The sequence below is a fragment of the Lagopus muta genome, chromosome 11 (assembly GCF_023343835.1).
Source record: "Lagopus muta isolate bLagMut1 chromosome 11, bLagMut1 primary, whole genome shotgun sequence".
NCBI classification, from domain to species: domain Eukaryota; kingdom Metazoa; phylum Chordata; class Aves; order Galliformes; family Phasianidae; genus Lagopus; species Lagopus muta.
Genome location: NC_064443.1, coordinates 12891959 through 12918385, shown reverse-complemented (window position 1 = coordinate 12918385; position 26427 = coordinate 12891959). Strand labels below are relative to the sequence as shown.

Sequence of the window (26427 nt, the reverse complement as noted above, 5' to 3'; positions counted from 1 at the left end):
CAACACACCTGGTTGTGGTCTCAAGGAATCTGAGCTCTCTTACAATCAAAGATTTTTTTTTTAAAAACAGAATTACAGACTGTTTGAGGGTATTTTTAGTGAGTTCAATGGCTCCCTCGAAATTGTACAAAGTGGGATGCTTGATAACACAGCGCCTGGCTTTGTGGGGGGGGGGGGGGGGGGGGGGGGGATACAAAACAGTCCCACTTGTTGTTAAGATCCTTGAAAAACTGTTTTTTTTGGCAGAAATGTCACATGTAGACTAGGAAACATTGTGACATGGGGCAGCATTTCATGCAGCCTAGCTGAAGCATATTTGGGCAGTGAATTGCAATTAAATTCCGGCAATTAAATTTAGACACACTATGCTGGAACGTGCATTGCATACCGTGACATAGCACTTGCTCCTTCTGACACCGTACACACAGCATCTCTTCATCATGACATAAATCACATAACAGTGACTTTGGTTGTTCTATTTCTAAACTGTTGTCACGTCAGGCCAAATTCAATTTGCCCAACCCTTCCGCCAGCACATCACCATTAACAAGGCTGGGGACACATCCTGCTATGCCACTGTAAATTATCACAGCTCCACCAACTGCACTCTAACATGAAACGCCACGGAAGCGCTCAGAAATCAGCAGTGATGAATTTAATGTGCTAGCTACTTCCACTAGCCTGATGTCAGCAGAGTTGCAGCAATGTATGCAACACGAGGATTCGCCCTTTTATCCTTATCAAAGCTTTTGATCAAAGGCAGTGACATAAAAAAAAAGACAACCTTATTTAATTTAAGCAGTACAGTCACACCTGTCACTCTAACATCATAGAGAAAGGAGGTATTTACATATGGGTACTTGCATGTTCTTTTTAATCTAACTTCACAGACATAACAGTAAGATCATTTTCTCCCACAGTAAGAGCTAGAGTGAAACCTCACAAAGGACTGATGTTTTCCCTTGCTCTTCCCTCCCTCATCTTCTCTCCTTTGAAAAAGCAACAGCTTGAACTACTTCAAAATCTTCATTAGCTACTTATTAATTTGGGGAGCTTGTCATAGAATCATCAAGGTTGGAAAGACCACCAAGATCACCTAGTCCAACTGTCAGCCCATGCTTGTGACTGCTCTAACTATGTCACACAGTGCCACATCCACCCTTTTCTTGAGCACCTCTGCCACCTCCTTAGGCAGCCTGCTTCAATTCCTCACCGCTCTTCCTGAGAAGAAATTTCTCCTAAGTTTAGTGATACAGAGTTGCTCCAACTCACTCCATTCAGCTCGCCCTCATGCCAGTGTAAGGACAAACCCTATTCCTGATCAAACCTGACCCAACCCCATGCTGCTGAACCACCAGGTGACCTGATCTGCCCTCCACCGTGATCAGCAGGCTACACCCTGAACCAACAGATGAGCTCCCTGAGCATTCATGTTTTTGAGGATGCATTTCAAAATAGGGAATGCGTAAATCCACTCATTTGGAAACCAGGTCTCCTCAAGAACTTGTTACTATGACAATTTAGAAGAAGCTGCTGCAGATGAGACAGATGAAACGTATTGATTAATTTTCTCCCAAGCTATGTTTGAATTTTAAGTTTTCTCTACGCAGAATCAGTTCACAGCAGTTTGTTAGTATTCTGGGGACCTGAGCAATGTGCTTCAGCAGTGAAGGAAGTTCCATGATAAATGTGTTCTCAATCTGCATCTCCAAAGCGGCTATAAAATCGGAACAATTGATGCAAAATTCTTCATTACATTTCTAAATATGCTTATTTACATTTTAAATCACACATAGACAATATGAAATATTTTTCACTTAGACAGGTAGGAACAGGAAAACAGATGCATCCATTAAACCTGAAACAATTCAATGAATTAAACAGTACTTGGTGAAAGCTTTGGTTTATGGATATAACCCTTGTTTAAACTTACTTGAAAAAACACGGCCATGGCTCCTACTTCCCTGTTTTCTAGAACTGCTGTTCCAAAACTGTCAAAGTCATCGGGATTGTAGAAATAAATCTGCATCTGTAAAAATTAAAAACAATAACAAAACTACGTCAGTGTTGATTCATCCAGCTTTCAAGTGAGGTAGTGCATATAGGCTGTACATACAGCCAGTGTTATGAAACGGAGATAGAGGAATTCTGCTGAACAATATTGTTTAACTAGCATCTTGATTAATAGCACGGCCGCCCTACTGGGACAGTAACCAGGGAACAGAGTCAACGCAATGCATTTTAATAACAAACCAAAGGATAAACAGTATGGCCAGTCAGTTTGGATGGCAAACTTTGTGCTTTTTTTGCCAGGATCTCTTCATTTCTTTTTTTTTTTTTCCAATGCAGGCTCATCTCCTGTTCCGTTAAATGTGCCAGACATTTTTATCTCAAAAACCATAGAGAATTTTTGAAAACGATTTCAGTGTTTAGAGATATTCCTTTACTCCTAAAGCAATTTGTAAGATAAAAGTGTGCCTCTGTAGCAATGCATTTTCATGAGCCTCTGATATTCAGGACTATCAGTTTGGGTCAGAATTCTTTCTGACTTCATTTTATGGCTTCTACTTCCAAAGCTTTAGTGCACAACAACAAGTATAAGCGAGACAAAAATGGATATTCTGATGGCATTTTGGACAAATAACAAATTGCACTGCTCAGGGCAATTTTCACATCGTTACTGGGTGATGAGGAACAGTCCCACAGTGCAGCCGAATGCAGCTACAGGTCTGCTTGGACTGCCCATGCCTCCTGGCACTTTGCTTGGCATCGCTCCCTCCTGTAAGTCTGTATGCAAGGAAACCCACTGATGGCATCAGCTGGGGCTTTTCTCAGATGGCAAAGCATGAGAAATCCTGCCTTCTTCAAATATACTTTTCCCAGATCTTGTGTATGGCCAGATGAGATGATATCCTTTCATTTCTCCCAAATGTGGGCCCACTCATTTTTACTGATTCACAGGCTTCCGGCCCTATATACTCTCTGTAATGTACAATACTGGCAAAGCACCTATATATCTAATAAAACATCACCATACAGAGAGAAGGCCAAGATGAAGATGGGTCTCTTCTGAGCTGGAGGTACTTTTGCAACAGGAGGATAAAATAAGACCACACTCCAAACTGCTCACAAAAGAAAAAAGGAAAGAAAAAAAAAAAGGAAAAAAATCATCTGGCACTCACTCGAGCTTCATAAAACTGGAAAGCAATTTTCTCCCCCTACTTTGGCCTCCTTATTCCCAGCACACTCGCAGCACACTGAGATGCTGGCAATATCTCACAAAGTTGGTGCTGCCTCCAGGTCTGAACTCGTGCTTTGAACACACGCAGGCTGAGGTGCCACTGATCACTGATGCAGAAATTGCAGTTTGTTTCAGGTGGGATTGCTCAGACTTCAATTAAGTCAGCGCAGACAAAAGCTCACGAAACACTTGCAAATTACATTTTACTCCCCTTTAAAATAAAGCCTAAAAAGAGGTATACCTGATATAAAATACCTCACTATATGGCCCTCATAGGAGCTTATGAAGAAAAGTATCACAGAGTGAGTTCAGCATATGCCAAAGTCATTTTGGATCAATTTTGCTCATGGCATTTTAAGGAAATTAATTTTTACAATACACTTTTGGATAGCAGTGCAAAGGGCTTTGGTAAAAAAACGCTTAATTCAGATCGCTCGTCGCAGCAGTGCAATTTCAGAGACTAATCAAGAACCACACTCTGCCTTGATTACCAAACACACTGAAACATTTTCCCGCTGCTCCCTGGTGGTTTTCCAGGGAACGTGGTTCTTCTCCTTGCATCCATCAAGTCAAGGGGAACTGTCTTGTATGAAAAATTATCGTCATCTGTCATACAGCAGCTTCCTTACTCGCTCATACAGCTAGAAGGAACATTCTAGGAGTGGAACCTCCCAGGAATTGCTTTTACAGAATTTGCACACGCACACACTGCAAAAACAATGTTAAGAAGATGAAAAAGTTACACCCTCAAAGCTGCACGACTCAAGCTGCTCAAGAAGCCACACCTGGACACCTCAGCATTAGTATTATGACAATTTTCTGATTATGTAATCCCATGTTGTTCTCTTCCATAACACAGTCTCATCTGTTTTCCCACAATTTACAATAAAACGCAAATGTACCAAAGATTTCTGTTCTTTTTTACATAATATCTATAATCTTACATGCATTTATAGGTAGACACTTTGTTTAGTATTTTCCATGGATGGCATAATATTCTTTAAGTACAAATCAGGAATAAGACAGTTAGCCATAAAATTAATTTCACTGCATACTTCAGTGGCCTAAACATGCTGGAAAATTTTCATTATAACTCCTTATTATATAATTAGTATATACAATGTATGGTGCACTTTGCATATAAATGACTTCTACTGTCTCTGCCTGGTACATTCAAAGCAGTAGTACACAATACAACAAAGGAGCATTCAAGCTAATGAAAATTTGGATCTTATTATGATACGTTATTTGTGAAATTCATAATGGAGAATCATTCAAGCTTGCACATCCAACCTGAATCCTGCCACTGCCTGACTTCAGCACTGTAAGCCACTGTTTCACACACTTCTCTGTATGATTTCACACAGCTTCTAATTTCCAGAATTTAAAAAAAATCTATCTTCTTCAACAGCTCTGAATCCCTCAGCCACAGAAAGCCTGCAATGCCTTTCTAGTTTCTTTAGCTTGACACTAACTGCAATCAGAACGCTCTGCTCCTCACTTCTTTGCTGTCAGTGCTCCAAATCACCTTCCAGTGGCACAGGTCCCAGGGGGCACAAGAGCCCTGTTCTCTATGGCACAATATATTACATTTATCAGCCTTTCACATCTAGACCAGCTACAGCTAACAAGGCCAGGAAAGGCTTACATGGGCTTTCTTAATCGCAGCAATGCAGCAAGCATATATCTTGTGAAGATCTATTACAAAAAAAAAAAGGAAGAGCCCAAGCAACCCGAAAATTTCAGTGTTGTGATAAGGCTAAGCTGAAAGAGACCTGTGTGAGGCACATAAAGGGGCTTTTCTTGCAGGATGACTCTCACCATCCCGAAATTCTACTGACGACGACTGCAGTTACAGAGCTTCACCAAGTCAAAGGGAGGGCAACACTTGCTTCTAATGGAAAAACTTCATGCTTTGACACTCTTCACACTCTGAAAGAGTGGAATTGTTTTCAGTCAAACTTGAGAGAGATTCGCTGTACAGCTGAGATTAAGCCTGAAAAAATTTCACTGAAGGAGAAAATCTTCAGAATGTCACAAGTGCCTTAAAACAGAGGATTAGCAAAAAAACCCTCACTGCCATAACCCAGGAGATAATTGCAGTCATCCTACAAAACCACGTCTTGTTTTCTACTCTTTTCTATCCAGAAATATGCCCAGCTGTTACTGTTTCCAAGCACTGCAGGTGTTTTTCCAGGCAACAACTCTTCTACAAAGAAATGCAGCACACACATCCAACACCTGAATTGTTTCCCAGCCCGGAGCACATTGCCTCCATGCTCTTACTGCCCACCTGCAGTCCTGCACTGTGCCATAGGGCAGCAGTTCTCTCCTGCTCGGGTCAGCTTACTTCTGCACAAACACCTTTCTTCAAATACATTCATCCAAACTGCAGCTATTCCCCAATAAAATTTGGGCTCCACTTTGAGGTTATTGGATTTTGACTCAGAACTGGTTTGCTATCACTCTGGTCTTACAAAGACTGGCTGCCCAAAATGCACACGTGCATTATGAAAATCAGTGCCCATCAGAGATCAGTTCTGATTTTAAGTGCAATTGCCTCTGAATAACTCAACGCTCCCTACGAAACATCACTAGCTTGCAAAAATGGAGCACACATCACATGAACAACCTCTACCCATCACCTGTCCACAAATAAACTGTTCTGAGCTCTGTTTGGGTGCTCCTTCCCTGCTTGGCAGGATGGGCATGTAGACAGACACCACCATGCCTCTTATTGCCCCATTACAAAGGCAGAAAGTTTATATTCCGATACAGACCATCATGGCTCAACTCATTCAGCACTTACGAGAGAAAAGCCACAAAGAGCATTTGATAGATCCCAAAAGACGTGCATGAGTTCAAAGCAATTCTAGGAGACGGGAAAGCAAGCAAGTGAATTTTCCATAGACAGATGCCAAGTATTTTAAAAATAAATAATTGAGACTTTTAAATTGGGCTGCTATCACCCTGTGCAACCTCCCACGGCAGATTTCTCTTTAGATTAAAAAATGAACAAAGGCTCATTGTGCTGTCACAGATGTGGAGTACAGAATATTCAATAGGATCAGGAATTCTGGTGGAAGGAAAAAGATCATCAGAATTAACTTTCTGCTCATTTCCTTCCAGCAATCCAAGGGCTACCATGCAATTTAAAGGGGAGGAAAAAAAAAAAAAAGAAAGGTTTGATAGGCCAGCCAATTTCTTGATGAATCAGGCAGCAAGACACAGAGACAACAGCAATGTGTTTAGAGACAGAGTAATTTCACACAAGCAAAGTGCACAGGCATAAGCAGGTACACTGCAAATCCTTGCAGAGTGCTGAAGCAAACAGCGTGAAGTCTTTCCTCTAAACAAAGGGGTCCTACAATGAATATACGAGCTCTTAGTAGCTCTACTCCTTGTATTCTAAGAATAAATTATTCTTGGCCACTTATACAGCTGGGTTTAAAACCTCTCAAAAAATAAAATTAAAAAAACATCCACCAAAATCCGTGCTAACATTATGAATCATACATGAATTTTCTTAACTGAAAGCCCGTATGTAACTTATGTCTGCTTTAGACATGTGCACAGGGAACTAGACGATGTGATCCATTTGACTGGAACAAAAACTTCCTACAGACATAACGTAATCTTCACTGCAGCAATGAACATTCCGAGTTACTGTCCTGCAGTCGGTGTGTCTGCTGGACAGTGAGATGGGAGCAATCAAGTCTGACGTTTGGCTTCTCATTATATTCTCTTAAAAAATAACAATTAAAAAAGCAACAAAAAAACCCCAATTAATCATTTATAACATATTCTAAATCTGCTTAGAAAAGACAGAGGGGAGAAGGGAAAGAGAATCGTGATGTTTTCCATTTCTCCTACCAGAGTCTGATGTAATAAAATAGAGTACGCTGCATTCTTTCTAAAAGATAAAGCTGAACAGGAGAAGATAATGGCATGTTTTTCCTGCCTAGTCTATTATTCATCAGTGAATTTTTAACTACAGTTAGGCAGGTACAGAGATGTATTTTGAATGTCATAACTTAGTATTTTACAGAGTCTAAAAGGGTGCTGGGTAGATTGCAAAACAAAGAGTCAGACGAGGTCCCTGCCCTAAAATAATTATGACTTGATAATGAAGACAATGCTGGGCTGAGAAAACGAAAGGAATTAAAACAACAGGAAGAGCAAAGATCACATGAGTGAAATAACAATTCAACTCAATTTACATGTTCACATGCCTTAGAAGCATGAGAAATTTACATTTAGTCTTTTTCTTTTAACGTTAAGCATTAATTATTGCTTCATTGTTGTCTAGAAACAACACAACGGGTGCATCTATGCTATGGATAAAGGTGAGGCTGAGGAATTTCCTAGCCCTTGTCACCTGTTACCCCACGTGCTGCCCCCAGCACTGGGCAGGTCCCACAGCAGCCCCATAGGGAGAGCAGAGCAGCACTTGCAGGACTTGCTTAAATGCACGGCTGGATGGGGGCCATATGACTCAGTATCCAGCGTGCTAAGCCCTGAATGTTAAGAGAGAATTACCTTGGCAAGCCAGAAACTTCCCCGATGTCTCCTTCCAGAAATAAATACCCCTCAGGCCTGCTTCTGTCCCAAACAAGAAAATCCACTCTTATGTGTATACAGAGTCATTACACAGTGAAGGCATACTTGATGCTAACAAGATGTATGTTGCATTCATTTGTATTTCCATAATATGAAAATAACGGTTTTAGTGTTTATGCTTTCCATAAGATGAAACTTTTTTGCAATTGCTTTGTACTCTGAGTAACAGCCATATGATTCACCATGAAATGAAGTCTGGAAAATCGTTTTGGATAAATGGAACTATAAATTCAATAGAATTTCCATGACAACATAGATTGCAACACTCTGCCACAAGTAAAATGTTATAAATCATTCAAAACCAACAAGAAATCAGCAGTAAGTCGTCTCTTTCACAACACACAGGACCCCAGAATCACAGAGCTGTGGTTATTACCTCACCACGCAGTGCCTCTCATTGCTGCTCCTCTGCCTTGAAACAAGCATTTCATATCTGACCTCTTTCCAAACACAAGAAATCATAACACCAACACTTTAATGCCGATATAAACAAGAACTGAAGCATAATGAGCATAATTGAACCTTTCCTCCTTCTCTCATGTCCTAAAAACATTTTAAAAATCTTCATCCTGTGGCAAGTATTCCTGTGCATCCAAATACATCCCACTTCCTCGCTAGACTCAGAAAATTTAGGGGATTCCTTTTCTGGATGAGGGCACAACGGAGTGCTCAGTTTGTAAAAAGGATGCCAATTGCACATCCTAGGGATGGAAGGAAACCAATAAAAGTATGTAAACGCACACACACAAAAAAGGGATAAAAGATTACACCACATAGTGCTGCTCATTCTTGCACCTCCTAGTGAGGTCTTGACATGTGGCATTTCGCTTCAAGCTCAAAGGCCTGGAACCGAGTGAATCCCAGATGACCCTCACTGCGATTTACCAACACTATGGCTGTGAGAAAGCCTTCAAAATAGAAAGCTGCTTCCCTCCCAAAAAGTTTAAGCAGCTCTTAAAATCAAATGAGAGACAAATAGCTCAATATTCTGATCTTTGGGCAGAACTATGAATATCTCCAACTAACCAGGTCTTTCCATACCTTGGAAGGAGCAGTAATCAGCAAGTCCTTGAATTGTTCAAGGCTCATTTTCTCACGCTACCGGAGTCTCTGCTATCTTGGATAAATCACTGCCCATTTCTAGGACAGTCTGGAGAAAGAAAACTGGGGCTGTTGTTTGTTTGCTTGATCTTGCAGTAAGGGAGGGTCAGGCACCTCATGGAGACAGAGCGTTGCCTCTTGAAACCAACATCAACACCAATAGCTCATTCAAGCTGGGCAGTAGGAACAATTTTTTCTCCAAAAGAGCAGTGAGGCACTGGCACAGGCTGCCCGGGGAGATGGTGGAGTCATTGCACCTGGAGGTGTTAAAGAACTGTGGAGATGTGGCACTGAGGGATGCGGTCAGTGAGCACGGTGGGATAGGTTGGGGTTGGACTTGGTGATCCCAGAGGTCTTTTCCAACTGGAATGATTCTGTGATTCTGTGATATCTGATGCTGACATTGGTGGCACTTAGACCAGACATTTACTGCAGAAAGCTGCAGCCATGTACCCCTGGGCCTCTTCCCAGGCTATGGACACAAGCTTGGGTTTGCACTGGTCTTTAAATTCACTGCTGCATTCTGACTCTGCTGGAGACTTTTGGATTTATTTATTATTTCTGAGTCTCACCCACAGTAGCTTTTGTCCAGACCCAACATGAATATGGCATATTTCCACTGGGATGATGAGTGTGTGTGCACAGCAACATGCAATGCAGAGACTCTGCTTTCAGGGAGAAACAACTTTACTTTCTAAAGCTGTCCAAGTGGAAAAATTAGAAGCAGTACTTAACTGCTGGCGGGAGCGAAAAACTGAAACAAGCAATTTAGGAAGTGGCTACACACCAAATGCCACAGCAACTGAAAACAAACAGGATGGGCTGACTGAACAGAACAGCTCTGAACTCAGCCCAGCACTGACTGGTACAGAGTTCTTCATCCATTTCCCCTGGTCTTTCTGTAAAGAGAAGTACTGAAAAAAGAGTTTCAGGCTCCAAAATACCCAGATTGTCCATACTTCAGCTTTTCTTTAAGGAAACCATTTACTTTCTTAAACATAAATAAGCGTTGCCTGAATGGACAGAACTGCTGGGATTTTCTTGCAGAAACACTCTGGTGCTCTTCGGGGAAAAGAAAGGAGCTGCACTTTAAAAATAAACCCCACAAAAGCACACTCTTCCTAGCATGTGTGATTAATACAATTTCATATACTATTCACTTTAAGAGATGCAGTGGCACAAGTATTCATTCCTCTGAGAGCTTATATCTTCGTGCAGATTATTCCTCTTGTACTGCGGAATTCAGAACGTCCTGTGTGGTTTATTTGATCTTGCTTTTGTTTTCTTATTTATTTTTTATTTAAACGGGAAAAGGAGAGCTCTTCCACGAGGCTTGATGATCTTCAAAATGCCTCAGAACAAATTTTGAGATATTTATAGTTTTGTTGCATCTCTGGATTCAAAGCCACGCAGCAGATGGGGCACATTTTCAGAAGCATTTTGCTGGGCGAAAGGCCATTCCTCTCAAAGGGGATGTGAAGTCCTCTGGCTGTGCACTCGCAGAGTTATTTTTGTTTATGAACTGCAAACTGTATGGGCAACCACTGCAGAACTAGCCCATGACAAGTGCTTACTTGCAGGGCTTCATAACAGAGGGTAAAAATAAAACCTGTATTTTGCAGAACATGCATCTATTTAAGGCAGCATCATAATCTACAAGACGGCTTTCCTCTGACAAAGCAAGCAGGGTGCTCAGCACCAGAGGTCTCAGAGCAGACTTGCAGATTCCTGGAGCAAGATGGAGCAGCCCTGCTGCTGGGGCAGCACACACTCAATTTTAACATCACAGGGATTGTTTCCAATGCAACTGCTTAACTGGGGTGTTTTACTTCAGGTCTCTCAAATAGGCATGATATGCAAGGAGTGAATAAACTACAGCCTTCCCAAAATCACGTCTCAAACTGAAATTCTGCCCTCCCCTGGGCTTCCTACCCGACTGCCTAAATGTCTCTTGGAAAACTTTGCATTTAGCATTTCTGTATGCACAGTCCCAAGTTTTTGGTATGCTGTGTAGCTTTTCTGACCCCTCTGTTTCACTTGAGTCGAAAGTGAAGTCTGCACCCATCTGAACTGCAGCGTCAAGAAACTAGGAAAACTTTCTGATCCTGTGCACAGGCACACATGCCAGGCCATCGGCCTCAGATCATTAAGGACATGATTCCATACTGAGGGCAGCAAACCAAAAATAAGAGGACTTCAACAAAGCAAGAAGCAAAATATCCAAGCAAGCAGCAAAATTGACAGAAAGGCTAAAGCTCTAGAAATTGCATAACCTTTTTAACTTAAAGCCTTGTCCACTGCCACATCTGCAAACCCATTTGCGAACACATTCTTTGCTAAATGTCAAAGTTATTTTTCCATGCCCACGAAGCAGAAACACAAATCTAACCCTCATCCTCTCTCACGCTTGCACACCAGTACCTGCCTGCAGATGCCAGCTTGAGACTCCCCTGGCGCCTCTGAACCTGCTGCTCCCTTGGCATCAACTTCTGCAATATAAATAAAACAACCTTTTGCTTTAACTCTTCACATTTTTTAAGGCCCACTGATCTTGAAAGAAAAGCACTTCAAACTTCTTCAGACTCCTGATGAACACAGCAGTGTCACCTAATCGGTATCGAGTCCAAATTCTTCTGACTTTGCTTCAGTAGAGTTTTCACTGTATTCTTCGTGGGAGGTGTGCACAGTTGTGTCCCTGCTCAGCCAGGCTCTGTGTCAGCTTTGTCCCTTCCTTCTCTTCTTTGTTTTCATGATAAACAGGAGTCAAAAGCTGGGTCACATTTCCATCCTGGTTCACACATGACCAGAAAGCACATCTTAAGCTACAGCATCTCACACTGGAACAGTTACACGATATGGACAGAGAGTTCTGGTTTTCAGTATTACAGCTGTTGACTTTTCTCCACATTCGAGGATTTTTTGGCTCCAGAAGTGCCCAACCACATCCATTCTTGGTCATGCTGTTGCTGTCTCCCCCAGCCCAGAAGGTTGGTTTGTGCCTGCAACCATGCACAGAATCTAGAAATGCAAAATGGTGCACCTTTCCCCTGATACAAAACACAGAAGTGTTCCCCTCACTGGTGGGGCCGAGGTGGGCAGGAAGAGCACTGCCTGTGCCAGAAACACACACCTGTACAGGTGTATCCAGCACATTAACTTCTGGCGTTGTTCTGTTGCAGCATGAAATGCCTCCATATTACCTCTGAAATACAGGAATTGCACATGTGAAGTCTATATCATAAATCTGATAACTAACCTGCATAACTAATTTCCCTTCTGGCAGCAGGCATAGGTTGGAATTAATACTCTATTCAATACTCACTGTGAGAAGACTCCTATATTTCATGTTTACTTTAGGCAAGTATAAAAAGTGAGAGACAAAGGGCCTCAAAGAGTCAAATTCCTTGCAGTTTCAACAGAGTGCCCTGAATAATACATAAAGCAGCTATGCTCTTATCCCTAAAACCACAGGTGTGAACCAGATGTCATGCTTATCTTCTCTTGAGATTACAGCAAACAATTGCATGCCTCCAGAATATAAAGTAAGTTTTGGATCAAGAAAGCCTGAAATATATTAAAAGTGTGGCACTGAAGTTAAAAATTCAGATATTAACCTATAAATCACTAATTCACTTAAAAGTCTGTTTATAACATTATGTTCTGTGAAAGTTACACTTCTTTTATTTAACCTTTTTGTAACAAAGTGTATTATGAATGACAAATCTGAGATAACACTACTTGCATAAATCTCAGTCTTGGTCAACAAGGTACTGCCAAACATTGCTCAAATGTAACACAAAAGCTCAAAACACCAGAATTAAATTTAAAGCTTTGATTTAAATTTAAACTTTCCTACTACTGCAATAAAAGTTAAGAAGGAGAGCGCATACAGCACTCAAATACTGAAAGGAGATTAAATCCAGAAGGCATCTCAGAGAAAACTGTACTGTGAACTATGCAGCAACAAAACAAGGGGCAAACAGAGCACTGACCACGCATCCTCGATCACAACCAACCACCCAGCTGTGCACAGTCAGAGAGGATATTCCAAAACGCCCAGTTTTAAGAAAACAACTGTTTGCTCACCAACTAGTGAAAGTCACTGATATGCTTCTGTTTGAACCTGGGGGCATTTCAAAAAGAGAACAATAGAGTCTGCCTCACCATATGCACAAAATACACACAGCATGGGGCATGTTCTGAAGGCCAGATCCTAAGCTGGGTCCAGGCGACATCTGTGGACTCTGGTATCAATGCCTCAAGAAGCAGAAGGTGAGGCTCTGCAGCCTCTGATAGGTGGCTCAAATCCCACTGCAATTTTTGTTGTTTTTTCCTCTTCCATCCTAGCTAGCTTTCTTTAAATCAGCACGCCTGGTTTCCTTCCACAGCATCCCTTGTCACACACATTCCAAATGCTGTCAGCATCTAATGCTAATGCTTCCCTAAGAGAAGTCTTCCAGGTCAATTTATGACAGAAATATTACAGGTTCATAATTAAAGCCTAGATAAGAAAATCCTGTGTTTACTCAATAATCCTCATATTCACCTAATAAAATTGTGCATCTTGCTTTCACAGCTGTAGAGAAAAGGTGGTGAATATGATCTGAATCCAACAGCTGTAATGTCAAGTACTTGATCTTGAGGGAATTGAACTACCCTGTTCTCAAGATATCCATCAGTGACCCATTGCCTCATTTCACCCTCCAGCAGCAGAGCCCACAAGTCAAGGGGAAAAGGCATCCAATATTTTGACTCACTCAGGTTAGTAAAATAGAGTTAAATAGAGCCATAGGCTAAGACATTAACATGACCCTCTCTTTATGTAACACTGAACAGAGAAACAGAGAGTTGAGACTCAGACTCCACAGCAACACCTAGTAATTAAAACATCTTTACAACCTTTCATTAAAGATATAGGATATACACATATATATATCCATCATATAAAGATATATATACAACTAGCAACAGTATGGAAAACAAAGAACTGCAAGCATAAACAGTAAGTCTTTGACTTTCATCATATGCCCTATCCCCTTCTCTGTTAATGAAAGAGTTTTTATAATAAGGACAATCTTTAGAAGACATTAAATGTAGTGACAACTATTCTTCAGAAAAACAGGCAAGATTATCAAAAACTAGTCCTGGACTCCAGTCCTCATTTCTGCAGATAAAACGTAACAGCAGAAAAGAAAGAAATGCACAGTCAGATAACAGCTCCTGTGACTGCTACCTGCAACTTCATTACTGTGGAAAACAGGCAGAGAAGAAGCTGTTATCAGCCACTACAACACCTGGCAAGCTCCTGCCAGGTGGCACTGGGCACAGCTCTTCCCTGCCTCGCTGGTCACGGGATCACAGCAGTGCTGTGCAAGGGAGTGTGTCGGAGCTCACATGCCAGACTGGTTTTAAACAGAAGGAAGGAAGAGATAAGAAAAGAAATAAGTGGAGGAAGAAAAGGACAGACAAAGAAGAGACAGAATCCATATTTCTCAACCTAAAGGGCTGTTGAAGATTTAGGTGATGTCTAAGTAGGCTGTGATGGCTTCTCATGCTGCTGCTCTGAGCAGATCAAACCACATTCAGGATTATGACTGTCTTCCCAGGTTGGTCAGTCAGCCATAGGTACCAAAAATAAAGATTTTTTCCCGTTGCTCTTATTAGTTTTACAGTAATTTCTAATATTCCTATTTGTCATTTTGCTACTGCTAAGCACTGAGCTTATGTTCAGAAAACTATCTCTAAGGGATCCAGGAACACATCCCTGAGTGCCATTAACTAATCTAACGTTCATTACTAAACTTTATATGCACGATGACATTATATGCACACAGAGTCTTCTTTTTAACCTAGCTAAACTAGAAAATGACTTGCATGATACTGCTGTGTGTGTGTGTCTGCATATAACATGTCGGTCCCCTATAATAACTATACAGCACATTTAGCAGCTTCATCAAAACTTGATTCTCACTCGAGTTCTCAAAAATTTTCTGCCCGTCCATCCATCCATCCATCCATCCATCCATCCATCCATCCATCCATCCATCCATCCATCCATCCATCCATCCAAGCTCTTTTGCAATTAAGTAGCCAAGTAGGAGAGAGACCCTATTAAATTCACTGCTGTGAATCAAATATTGAAGACTCTCCCTGTCTTCTTCACAAAGCACTTCATCATCAAGGCTAGCAGAGGCAGCAGACATTCCAGCAGCTGTCCTGTTCCCTCCAAACTCAGTTTTCTTGACGTGAAGGACATACCAGGTCATACAACGTACCTGCTTTATTTTGCTTGCTGGGATCCGTATCAGAAGACACACATTCCCATGAGTCACTGAGAAAATACCCACATTTGGATCTACGTGCACACAGTATTAATGGAAACCCACCCTTCTGTTAAATATTGTAATATGGAAACTTTAATCATAAACCCTCTTACTATTTAAATACTTCAGGCACTGTAGACATTTATACAACTAGCAGTAGATGAATTTTCAAATAGATACTTCTGAGTAATTATCCTCTTGAGACAGCACCAATTGCTAAATAATGCCTCAGTTTAATAGCACATAGCTCTTAAGAAATGAACAATTCTGGGGACTATTAAATCTCTCTGAAACCTAACAAAGATGGTGATAAATACCTTATACTCCATTTTAGTCTTTGTGTGGCTGAGGAATAGGCCATTTTTTCACACCTGTTAGCTGGACTTCAAAGACAGCTCCTTGAAAAATAAAGGGGTAGTCCCTCCTACTTGTTCTAATAAGGCAGAGTACGCAAATTTATTCTTCCAAACATTAGCAGAGGTTCCTTATGAGCAAAAGAATTCAGACTCGCAGGGAAAGGTGTGAGAAATACATAAATAACTGAGTGGGACAAGTAACACTGAGCAGGAACTCGTGGAAATGCCATATTTCCTGCTGATTAACTGATGAGGAATAATTGGTCTGTTCCTCCAGAATGTCCCTCTGTCATTCCGATGAATAATTGATGAGGAGAAAAAAAGAGTATGAAATCCCTACTCACACCACTGAATCAAGGCATGGCTGAGGAAAGAGTCTTCAGACAAACCTGTTTTATGTAACGCATAAAGCTCTAGAATATATCAGAAAAATGCAGATCTCTTATTCATATTAAATGTTGGCCTTTATTCATGTTCCCTGAAGACATTTTTCCTAAAACCCTGCCTGCTTGCATATTACTTACTGCTAATAAAACAACCTGGGGAAATAAATTTGCATTCTCTGCTCTCCAGAGGTCTGTGAACACAGCAATTCAGCATGTTGCTCCATCCAGGAGAAGGTTGCTTTTCCACAGTCAAAAGCAAAAATATAGAAGCAAAGGGCATGAAAATACTTATCTTCTCATCCTGACATCATTTTACCTCTCACGGGCATTCAGAAATCTTTAGAGATGACAGAGCTCTCCAAAGCAAACCATGTCAGATCATGTTTACTCTCATTCCAGGTTCATTCAGTGTCCCATCTTCATTTCAACAGTGGCCATCAATAATACATAGAAGACAAAACCTCATTATACAGGGAAGTTAAAATTACTCCAGTAAAGCCGATTTGTAGCAGCTGACTATCTGACCTCTAATATCAAGTAGTTTCATCATCGTTTGACAGTACGTCATGAAATGCTCCCCTACTTCATTCTCCTTTGAATGACGAATGAAAGTAAGAGGAATGATTTGATAACTTGGTGATCAAAAATTTTTCATTGTACTTTTTTCCTCGTTAGAAAAAGTTACATTAGAAAAGAGAAAGATTAATGCAGCAGACCCAGATTTTGAGCAATGACTGAGGGCTTTACATTAAAAAAAAAAATCTCAAAAAGTAAGGACAGTGAAGAATTTAAAGGTATGCAATAAAACACAACATTTTAACATATATATTTGTCACTTTGAGTTCAGTCTGGCATAAATTTCCATTAGTACCTCAGTGGAAAGTCTGACTGAATACTAAATAAAGTTGTGTGGCTGTTCTTCCGAGCCCTGTTATGTGGAGGAAGACCTGAAATTCTTCATAAAAGCTTCCATCATGAATATTTCTTTGGTGGCCTGTACAGGAGTGGAGCTGGAGGGAATGGAGCACGCACCCAAGAGCACGCTCTGACAACACTATGTAATCATATGTCCTGGCACAAAATTTGGCACTGACCTTGACTTGTGAAGGTTTTCCTTTCAAATTATATCTTGCTGCAGCTTCTGTGGCTCAGTATGTTATCAAGAGAAACAGAAGCAGAAGCAGCAGCTCTCTGCATCCTCCTACCCTCAAATGCCTCAAATTCAGATTCAAATAGTGAGTAAAACAAATTTCAGAGTCTTACACACAAGAGGCCACCATTGTGTCTCTGTGGCGGTGCCGAGACCAGCTGGAACGAAGCTCTGGTGCACTCAGACACAACCTGTACAGATAATCTCCTTCCAACCCTGTCTTCCGATACAGCGACTTCATTATTCTGATGTCTGGACCCACCATATGAAGTTTAAAACTTGGGATTTCCGTAGTTACAGGTTCCTCAGAGAGCCAAACTTCCATCTGTAGATGTTCAAAAGCTGGTAACACAAACAGCCTCCACACGCACACAAAATCACACTAGCTTTACTATGTGATACCAAGTTTCATCTGCTAGACAAATGCAAGTGTTTATGGACACATAGAGAGTCTTTCCCCTATTAACTTATCTCTCAGAATGCAAAACATTTGAACATGTACACCTAACAAGTGCCAGATGAAAGCAATGATTATAAATACATAGTATAACCAATAGACTTAGGTACACTTTCCTAATTGTATCACTTAGGTACTCCTTTTTTGCAACCGAACAGATAAAAGACGTTAAAACAGCACACTACTTGACATAAATCAAACCTTAAAGTCAGATGCTGAGAACAGATGGTGTGAGTGAAGGCTCACTGCAGGAAGCTCAGTTTGAACCCATCCATTTGAGTGATGTGATTCGTGGGCATGGCGGGGATGGGCTGGTGGTTGCACCAGGTGATCTTAGTGGTCTCTACCAACCTCAGGGATTTTATGATTTGGAAACTATGCAGACCACAAACCTGGGACAGTCTTTGCTTGGGATTTATGGTCCCCAGCACTACAGACATAGAGACTGGTTCAAAAGCCTTTAGAACTGCAGAAGCCGCCAAACCACTGGGCTTCTGCACTGTATTTGTGGCCTAGACAAAAGAACCATGAAAAAGAGGCAGGCATTACTTTGTGTGTTGGATTTTCTTTGGTTTAAACAGACATACAAACACATCTGGAGGTAGATAAAGAAGTCCTAACGCATAATTCTAAGAAACTACCTGAGTTGCCTTAAGTTAGATGACATTTCCTTCTCCTTCCTTCCACATCACGTCCCGATTACAGTCACAGACAGATCTGAGTTTGTAATCACTATCATCTTGCTCTTTTCCATGTTAACAGCAGCAAGGCATAAATAAGGATGAACTTTCCTCCACAGTAATAATGTCAGGCATTTGACTAAATCTGTGATATTAAGGATCTCACCCACTGTTAGATCCTCCCTATCACACACGAATTTTGTCGTACCTCACCAAGAAATAGCAGTTATGTGCACAGGATTTTAAAAGCTTCTGAGCTTCCACATAAATAAACACACACACACACGCCCACAAGCTTAGGGAAACAATGGATAGTTTTTCAGCAGGATGCTGTGAAAAACTATGTTTATTTCTCCTTAAAAGTGTGAAATTACAATCACTGATTGTTAGACCACTATAGTCTAGTTATGAAACTACAAGAAATGTTAGCTGTTTGCAAACAAGTCTTAGATGCCTTCTGAAGGCCTTTGTGAATGCCTGAGCCAGAGAAGATGGAGGTCATGCAGAAATCCCATCTACCACAAGATCAAGTTGGTATGTTAACATCCTTGCTGCCATGCTGTTGATCTCAACTTCACAAAGAGCCACCAGAAAAGTTAACTACACAATTCTAAACCAATCACAGACCATGCTAAATCTGCATGCCTGTTATTTTTGTTATTTTTACCTGCATATTTCGTAGATTGGCATCTCTGTCGCTCCAGGATTTAAAAACAAACTAACAACAGGACAGGCATTGATTTGTTTGACTAGACTTTATTTTCTCAGATTCCAAAATTCAGCTTTTCTAGGAATTTTAATTAATAGAAGCAAGAACTGAAATGAAGTTGTCAGGTGATAGCAGAGGCTCTCTCTTTCCCTTCCCCAAGACTGATGTTATTCACTCAGGGGTCTACACAAGAACACCTAATCTAATCTGCTCAAACCTCTGCAAGACCTGGCAGCGTCTCAACTGGAAAATAGTTCTAAAATTAATAATAAGAAGACCTTTCAGTTTAATGCCTTGGCTATCACAGGTACATAGTGGTGCACTTTACACAAGTCACATGGATATGCTGGCGGCAGAAGAGGAACAAAGACAAGAATTACAGTAGATTTGTTGCTACCACGCAATCACAGCTGCTTTAAATGCAGAGTTACGTACCAGGCGGCCAATTTTATTTCACAATTCAATCTGGCTTTGTGAGGCCTGATCTCAGTCTTTGCTCATGAAAAATAATCTTAAGACAATTCAGTGGGAGCAAAGGTTTATTTTCTGCTCTATGTAGACAGATAAAAGGGAGTTGAGACTCGAGGGACTGTAAGAGTGAGGTCACAGGGCATCAATTCTGTTTCCCATCATTTCCTACTAAGTAGGAAGAAAAGACTGTATATATTAATTTGTTAAATTCCAATTAATTATAATTCAATTTGGCAAGCTTTAACACAGGAAAATTTCTTTCCTTTTTTACCTTGTAAGTTTTTAGAAGAATATTAGACCATATGATTGATGGAAGCTTCCAAGCTTTTAAGTATTGGATACTATAACATCTTCCTAAGATAAATTATTTCCCTGACGTGAAAATGTTAGCTTTAATGAAATGAAATAGCCTTAATTGGTTGTGATGGGAAGTAAACCCTGACATAAACATTGCATAAATAATTCAATCCTTCCATCTGGGGACTTCTTCCTGCATTGAAAGGAGTCTCCAAACTGAAATGCAAGACACTTCAGCAGCAACCAAAAAAACGTAGCCTTCTTCCAATACACTGCATCTAGAATGGAGAGCATCTGCTCTTCTGGAGTTGAGTGCTTATTTTAAGATATGGTTTTACCAAGGTTTTCTGATTCAAGACTGGAATACTTCCTCCTAACACACGGTCTTCCTCAGAATAGGGCTCTGCTGAAACTGGATCTAACTTTAATACCTTTCATACATCTGTGGAAACTCACTTTTCCCATGCTGTCCTAACCAGAATATATAAAACCTTTTTCTCTCTTTTCATATACACTGTACTGTGTGACCAAGGAAGCAACTAAGAAGCACGTGGAGATAGATGCTCTTTCACAGTGGATTACTGTATATGTGTCCAATGCTCTTTTACTGTTTATTCATTTTAAGAGTTGTTCCGCTGGCCAGGAGCAGCTTTTACTGTAAGGATCTGAGGCCAACACCTATTTATGGCAAAGGCATTCTTGGTGGGTTCTACTGTTATAGCAGAAAATACATCTAATAACAAATTCTCTGCAGAATTCGTACCATCCACTGTGTCCTGTACAAAAAAATGGGGTGCAGCACGGGGGACATGGAAGCAGCGAAACAGCAAAACTTGCCTGCAGTATTTGACCTGATGCTGTAAAATTCACCACGGAGAATATAACTAACCATAGCCTCAATGTGGATGTCTTCTGGGTGTTCTGCAATTGAAGCCTAATAGAACATCACAAGTGACTTTGTTCTGATCACATCTCTCATTCAGGACAGCTGCTGACTTTCTCTGTGCGCCTGAAGGAAACGTGGACAGTTGTGCAAATTACTAAAACTGAAGCTTTTCTTTAAAGGTATTACGTGGGAAACATCAATATCCTCAGATGGGCGCAGTGGAGATGGCTGCCTGCTGGAGTTAAACACCACAGTGTGAAACAAAACCCTCTTAAGTGATTTTATATATGCATATATATTAAAGTCAACAAAAAATATTCACAAAAAAGGAAATTGCTGGAGACATACCTACATTTTCTGCCCATTATACAAAATAAATATGGACACATAATGAAAGAATATATTATGCTTGCTTATGCTCGTTGTCACAATTTTTATAGGATCAAATCAAACAGACAATGGAAATGAGTTTTGCAGTTTCGCTATGCCTCCTGGTTATCAAGTGATAAGTTCCTTGCTGATGATCTTTTTTTTTTTTTCTCTTTTAATGTAGACTCCAAAATAAACAATTCCAAAACACAGAGTGAAAGTTTTAAAAACAGAAACTGTTGTCTCTGTGCAAAAGCTGAGAAATGCTTGCCCTTGCAGCACAGGATAGGATACACTTTCTGTAGAGGATTCAGTTGGCTTGTTTGCATTTTCTACAGTAGACCAAAGCAGATTCCCCTCCACAACAGACAACTGCAAGCAATGTTCACAGCTTTTTATACCTACCAAGCATGTCAGAAAGCCTTTGGGATTCTCCACCTACGACAGGCATCAGGGATTTCAATTCTTGGGATTTTTGGTTGTTTGCTCCTGCTGAAATCCACAGAGAAGGGCACCTGCAACACCTGTATGGACTGTCTCTGCCTCTCCTCAGCAGGGCACAAGGAACTGTCATATGTCCATAATTATGTTATGTGACTGTCCATAATTAGCAAAAGGCAGCCAGATTTGTTCTTTTTTCCCCCTGTTATTTGCATGGAACAGAGATAAGAGGGGAAGACCGGAAAATGTGATTTCCAAACCACAACACTGAGTCAGAATGACTCTGCACAGGTGGAAATAAGAAACGTCATGTTCACATCTTTAAACTGCCTTGATTCTGCTCAGTGATGGTTTAATCGAAAGAGCCTGTTGAGATGTACAGTGTGTACAGAGTCCTTTTTAAGGTTCTTCATTATCAGAATCTGCATCTTTAACACTCAGAGCTGCTCAGTAGAAAAGGAAAATGGGAAAAAGAAAAAACGGGAAGAAAAAGGAGAAAAAAAAGGGAGGGAGGAAGGAGGAAGAAGGGGGAAAAATGAAAGAAAAAACAAACAAACAGGAAAAAGGAAGAATTCCATGCTCAGAGTCATTTTTCAGAATGACTCTCTCCCGAAACCAGAGAAAAAGAACTGCTTAGAACATTAAGGACTTTTCAGAAGACACTTTCTTTCTTTTTTTTAATTTTTTTTTAATGTTTAACCATATAAACAGCAAGTAAGGAAGAATTCCTTATTAGCCATTTTTATGGTTATAGCTACCATGCTGCTGAAAAAGCAACTACTTAGAAAAATAAAACCAATATTTATGGGCTCTGGGGTTCAGGAAGGGACCTCTTTCACAGGAGGCATTACTGTAACAGCCATCAGAGCTGAATCATGTTATTGCACAAAAGCGAAGGATTTTATAAAGCCAGACCAACAACTTTAAGTAAATGATAACACATGAAATTAACTTCCAACAACACTAAAAAAGAGAATAGCAAGGATCAAATCTATGAGACACTGATCACCCTCCTGTGCCTAAGTGCTTGCAGAGGGATCAAGAAGCAGGGTGCTGTGTGGCCACCAGAAAAGCAAATGACCTGCAGAGCAGCAGGGACAGCTATAGGACATTTCTCTGCCCGTGGCTGCAGCTCTGCTGAGTCCAGAACTCTCCTCCCTGCTGCTCTCCCCCAGGATCAAGCCCTGGATACAAAACATCTTATTTTACAGACACCTTGAAGCCCAGAGAAGGATCCCAACGTACCATCTCTGGAGTTCCATCCCCTCCCTGCTAAGTGCCAGCCTCATTTATGAAAACTTCTGCTCTACTGCACTCGTTACAGAAAAACCTAATTACAGAGGTAGGGAGTTACCCTTGCAGACCCTGATGGCTTGACCTTTAAAGTCTGACTTCAAGGTCACACTTTAATTCCCCCAAAGTCCCCAAGATGATTATTCCACAGTGTACGCACTAATCAAAGCCGTGTTTCGGGATTTGGCACACAAGCTGTTCTGTCTATCAGAGTAACTCACAGATGGTATGTATGTGACACAACATATTCATCATCTTATATTCTTAGTATATGCAATTCTCCCCATTGCTATGCATTCAGCAAGGGCTGTAAGAAGCGGCTGGTGCCTTGGAAGAGATACCCTCCCAAACTTGGCAGCTTTAAGTTAACCGAATAAAGAAAGAAACCAAAGGTTGAAGAAACTCATTCTCCTGTGTAATCGTAAAACATATTGAAAATGAGTTTTTACTCTAGGTACGATTTTTAACTTCATTTTGTTGCTCATGTTTGTCTCTTCCGTTCATATATCGTACTTTCCTTCTACTTGATGTGTGCCATACGGTTTTAGCTTTTGCTCTTCTGCTTACTTATGACCACTTTTTGGACCAAAATCTCAACAAGATTTGCTTTAGGGGCATTTTTTTAAATCTTTTTTTCCAGGTAGTTGCATGCATAAGTGAACCATTAAAATTGAATCAGTTCAGTGAATCAAACTGAATGACAACAAACTAAAATGAGCAGAAATATGCCTAAAGCAACAAGCAGATTACTTATCTTACTTATTCTTAATGTTGCTTTTCTCCTCTATTTCCTCCATTTCCTCCACTTCTTCTGATGAAATACAGAACCACTTTTTCTTTTTTTTTTAAACATTGGAATGAGCTTTCAGTCCTGAATGCCATACAGATTATATAAAGGGAAATGCACAAAGGGAAGAAGCATCCTCACAAGATGGGTTTCTGGTGCTGGCCCAGCAGCCTGTTTCAAAGCTGCTGGTCTGGAGGAGTTAGCCAGCGAGCACGGGCAAGAGTTCACAAAAACAAAACTTCCCGCTCCCAATCCCTCTTACTCCCATTACATCTGTCTGTTGTTTCCTCCCACTCTGCTGTGTTTTACAGCCCCATGAACAAAAGTCACCTCTACCACCGATCTTTGTTTTGTGCACTCAGCCTGCTTGGATTAGTCCTCATTAAATACAGACAGCAGTTAAGAGAAAAATAAGAGCACACCAACAGCCAGCATGCAAGCCACCATGTTTTTTCATGGTTGTTTTGTTAGAGAATGATAAATGTCACTGCCACAGTCAGAATTTTTTGGTGGTTTTCAGTGTTTTAACTTATATGTTGAAAGCTAAGACGTTAATAAAGCGACTGAAGTGGTGGGCATATAAGTCCATGAATGTCAGTAGCAAGGTCTCACATGCCACTGAGCCATAATGAAAGACTTCATATGTAGGGCTACGACTGGATGTTACTATTTTTATTTTTTGTATGAGAAACTAAGGATGGGAATGCAAGCAAATGGAGGAGAAAAACGAAGGCATTTCCAATTAATCATTTTCCCCAGTGACATTTTAATGCATTATTGTTGCAATTATTCTAAAACGTCCTCAAAGGATCATCACACCAGCTTTTTCAGACTTCATTTTTCATTGAGTAAAACTTCAACAAGCAACCTTTGTGGGAAGTTTGTATCTTTGACGGGGCAACACCTCTCACTCCTCTTCCTTTGTGGGAAACAGGACTACTCCACACACTGAGATATGGCTGTTCTATCACACAGGGGCCTCTCTTAGATTTTCTCTGCTTTGATTCCTTTCTTATTCATTCCCCAATGATCTTTTTAAGCTCTGCATTTTAAGAAACCAACTTAGAATGTGGCTAGACAAAACATATCAGCCAAGGAGGAAGGATGTGGAGGAAGGATGAGAGGTTTTTTGTTTTTTTTTCAACTGCAGTTACTTTACTATTTTTCCATTTTACAACTTAGAAGTGAAATAACCTCTTTTGCCTCAGCATAATTAGTTCCCCAGTCCTGGCATGCCTACGAGCCTCATGTTGTTTGGGGTGCTGTTTGCCAGGGAACACTTAACATTCTCATCTATCACATGAATCAATAAAACACAACCCTGTTTTTCACAAGGTGGCAGGGTATGAGGAAGAGTCACGTGGTCGGAGTTAATTTAAAAGTAATAGACTGAAATTGTCCACATTACTTTTATTGAATCGACAGTGCAGGTCCAGTGCTACTAAGAAATTAATCCCATTTCATGGAATCACAGAGTGAGGCTGTAAAAGTTACTGGTTTATCTTCAAATATAATTTAAAAAAATAATTAAACTTGAACTCTCATTCTTACTTCCATAATATGGAGATTTTTAAAGACTATTCTGGAAATTAATAGGAAAATTAGAGTTATGCCAAACCAGCAAAATCCTGGGCTAAATCCTGCATCAGAAAAAAAATGGAAGTCCTTTGTTGATAACAAAAAAGTCAAAGCCTGAAAATTCTCTTCAGACACTTCTTTCAGTGAGAGTAAGCGAAAAGTCAGTAAATTCCTCCATGGAAGGAGACTCCTTCAGAGGGCAAGGGATGACTTTGGGAAGGTGCAAGTTATCACTGGTTGGAGAGGAAACATGGGTAGGAGAACTAATCTAGGGACCTTGGCTTGGTCCACTTACCTGAGCTGGTCCTACCTAGACAAAAAAGCAAAAAATACCTCAAAATCTCCCCCAAACAGAGAGCAAGCAGGATTCTCAGTACAATACCATGTAGGGGGTCTCCTGCCTGCAACGACAACTGTGTCTCTTTCCCCAGCTCTGTTCTGGGTCATTAATATAACATTTGTGCCTTAAACTGATTTGTCCTGTACAGATTTTTATAACAGGAGACTTAGGTATGGTGCCAGGGAGGTAGACAGAAGCATTACCAGGATGTGTAACACAAAACACATTTCAGCAGACGCGTCTGCAAAGCAGATTTCACCTTTGATAATACCTGTTTTTATCATTAGAGAATCCTGGATGGATCTACCAGGCAGGAAACCCTCACCACAGTATGTAGTGATGTGCTCATTACAGCTGCAACCCCACATGATGCCCTGAGATTTTGCCTCGTTTCCCTCAAAGTTTAGTCCAAAATTCCTTCAGATATGAAATTAAAATATTCAGCACCAAAATGATACGAGCATCCAAGGATACATGTCATTTCTCAGATCCTGCTATTTAAATCATTTGACTTTGAGTGAGATATGGGAGAAATTTAAGTTTCAGTACATTTTAGTCTCCATCATGTCAAATTTACAACCCTGGAGTAAATCACACTGCCAAGACAAATGTCTTCACTTAAATCAGATTTGTTGCTTCCTTCCATACTTCAGGACATTAATAAAATTGGAGTTCCAGTTCATAATAATAGTTTCATCCTTCCTGTGCCAGCAGAACCACAACCAGTTCACCCTCCACACTCACACCTCTCCAGGTTAAGCAATTATAGGCTCAGATTTCTATTAGCTATGTGAATGCGAATGCATCTGACTCAAATTCTTCCAAGTGTATCAGCATGTACTCAGCTGATCCACATATATACTAAGAATTTTCTTAAATATCTCCTCTAAATGCCATTCTTAGCTTCAGACTTCTTGGAGATTGAAGGCATTAAAACAACAA

General features: G+C 40.5%; 1 protein-coding gene across 3 annotated transcripts in view; it reads right to left on the bottom strand.

Moving 5' to 3' along the window:
* Positions 1-26427, bottom strand: part of PTPRG (protein tyrosine phosphatase receptor type G) — a 377855-nt gene that overhangs the window by 129400 nt on the left and 222028 nt on the right. For all 3 annotated transcript variants that reach the window (XM_048957891.1, XM_048957892.1, XM_048957893.1), the window contains one exon: positions 1934-2029. In XM_048957891.1, coding sequence (XP_048813848.1) covers positions 1934-2029 — 96 coding nt within the window. The remainder of the gene's footprint in view (positions 1-1933; positions 2030-26427) is intronic.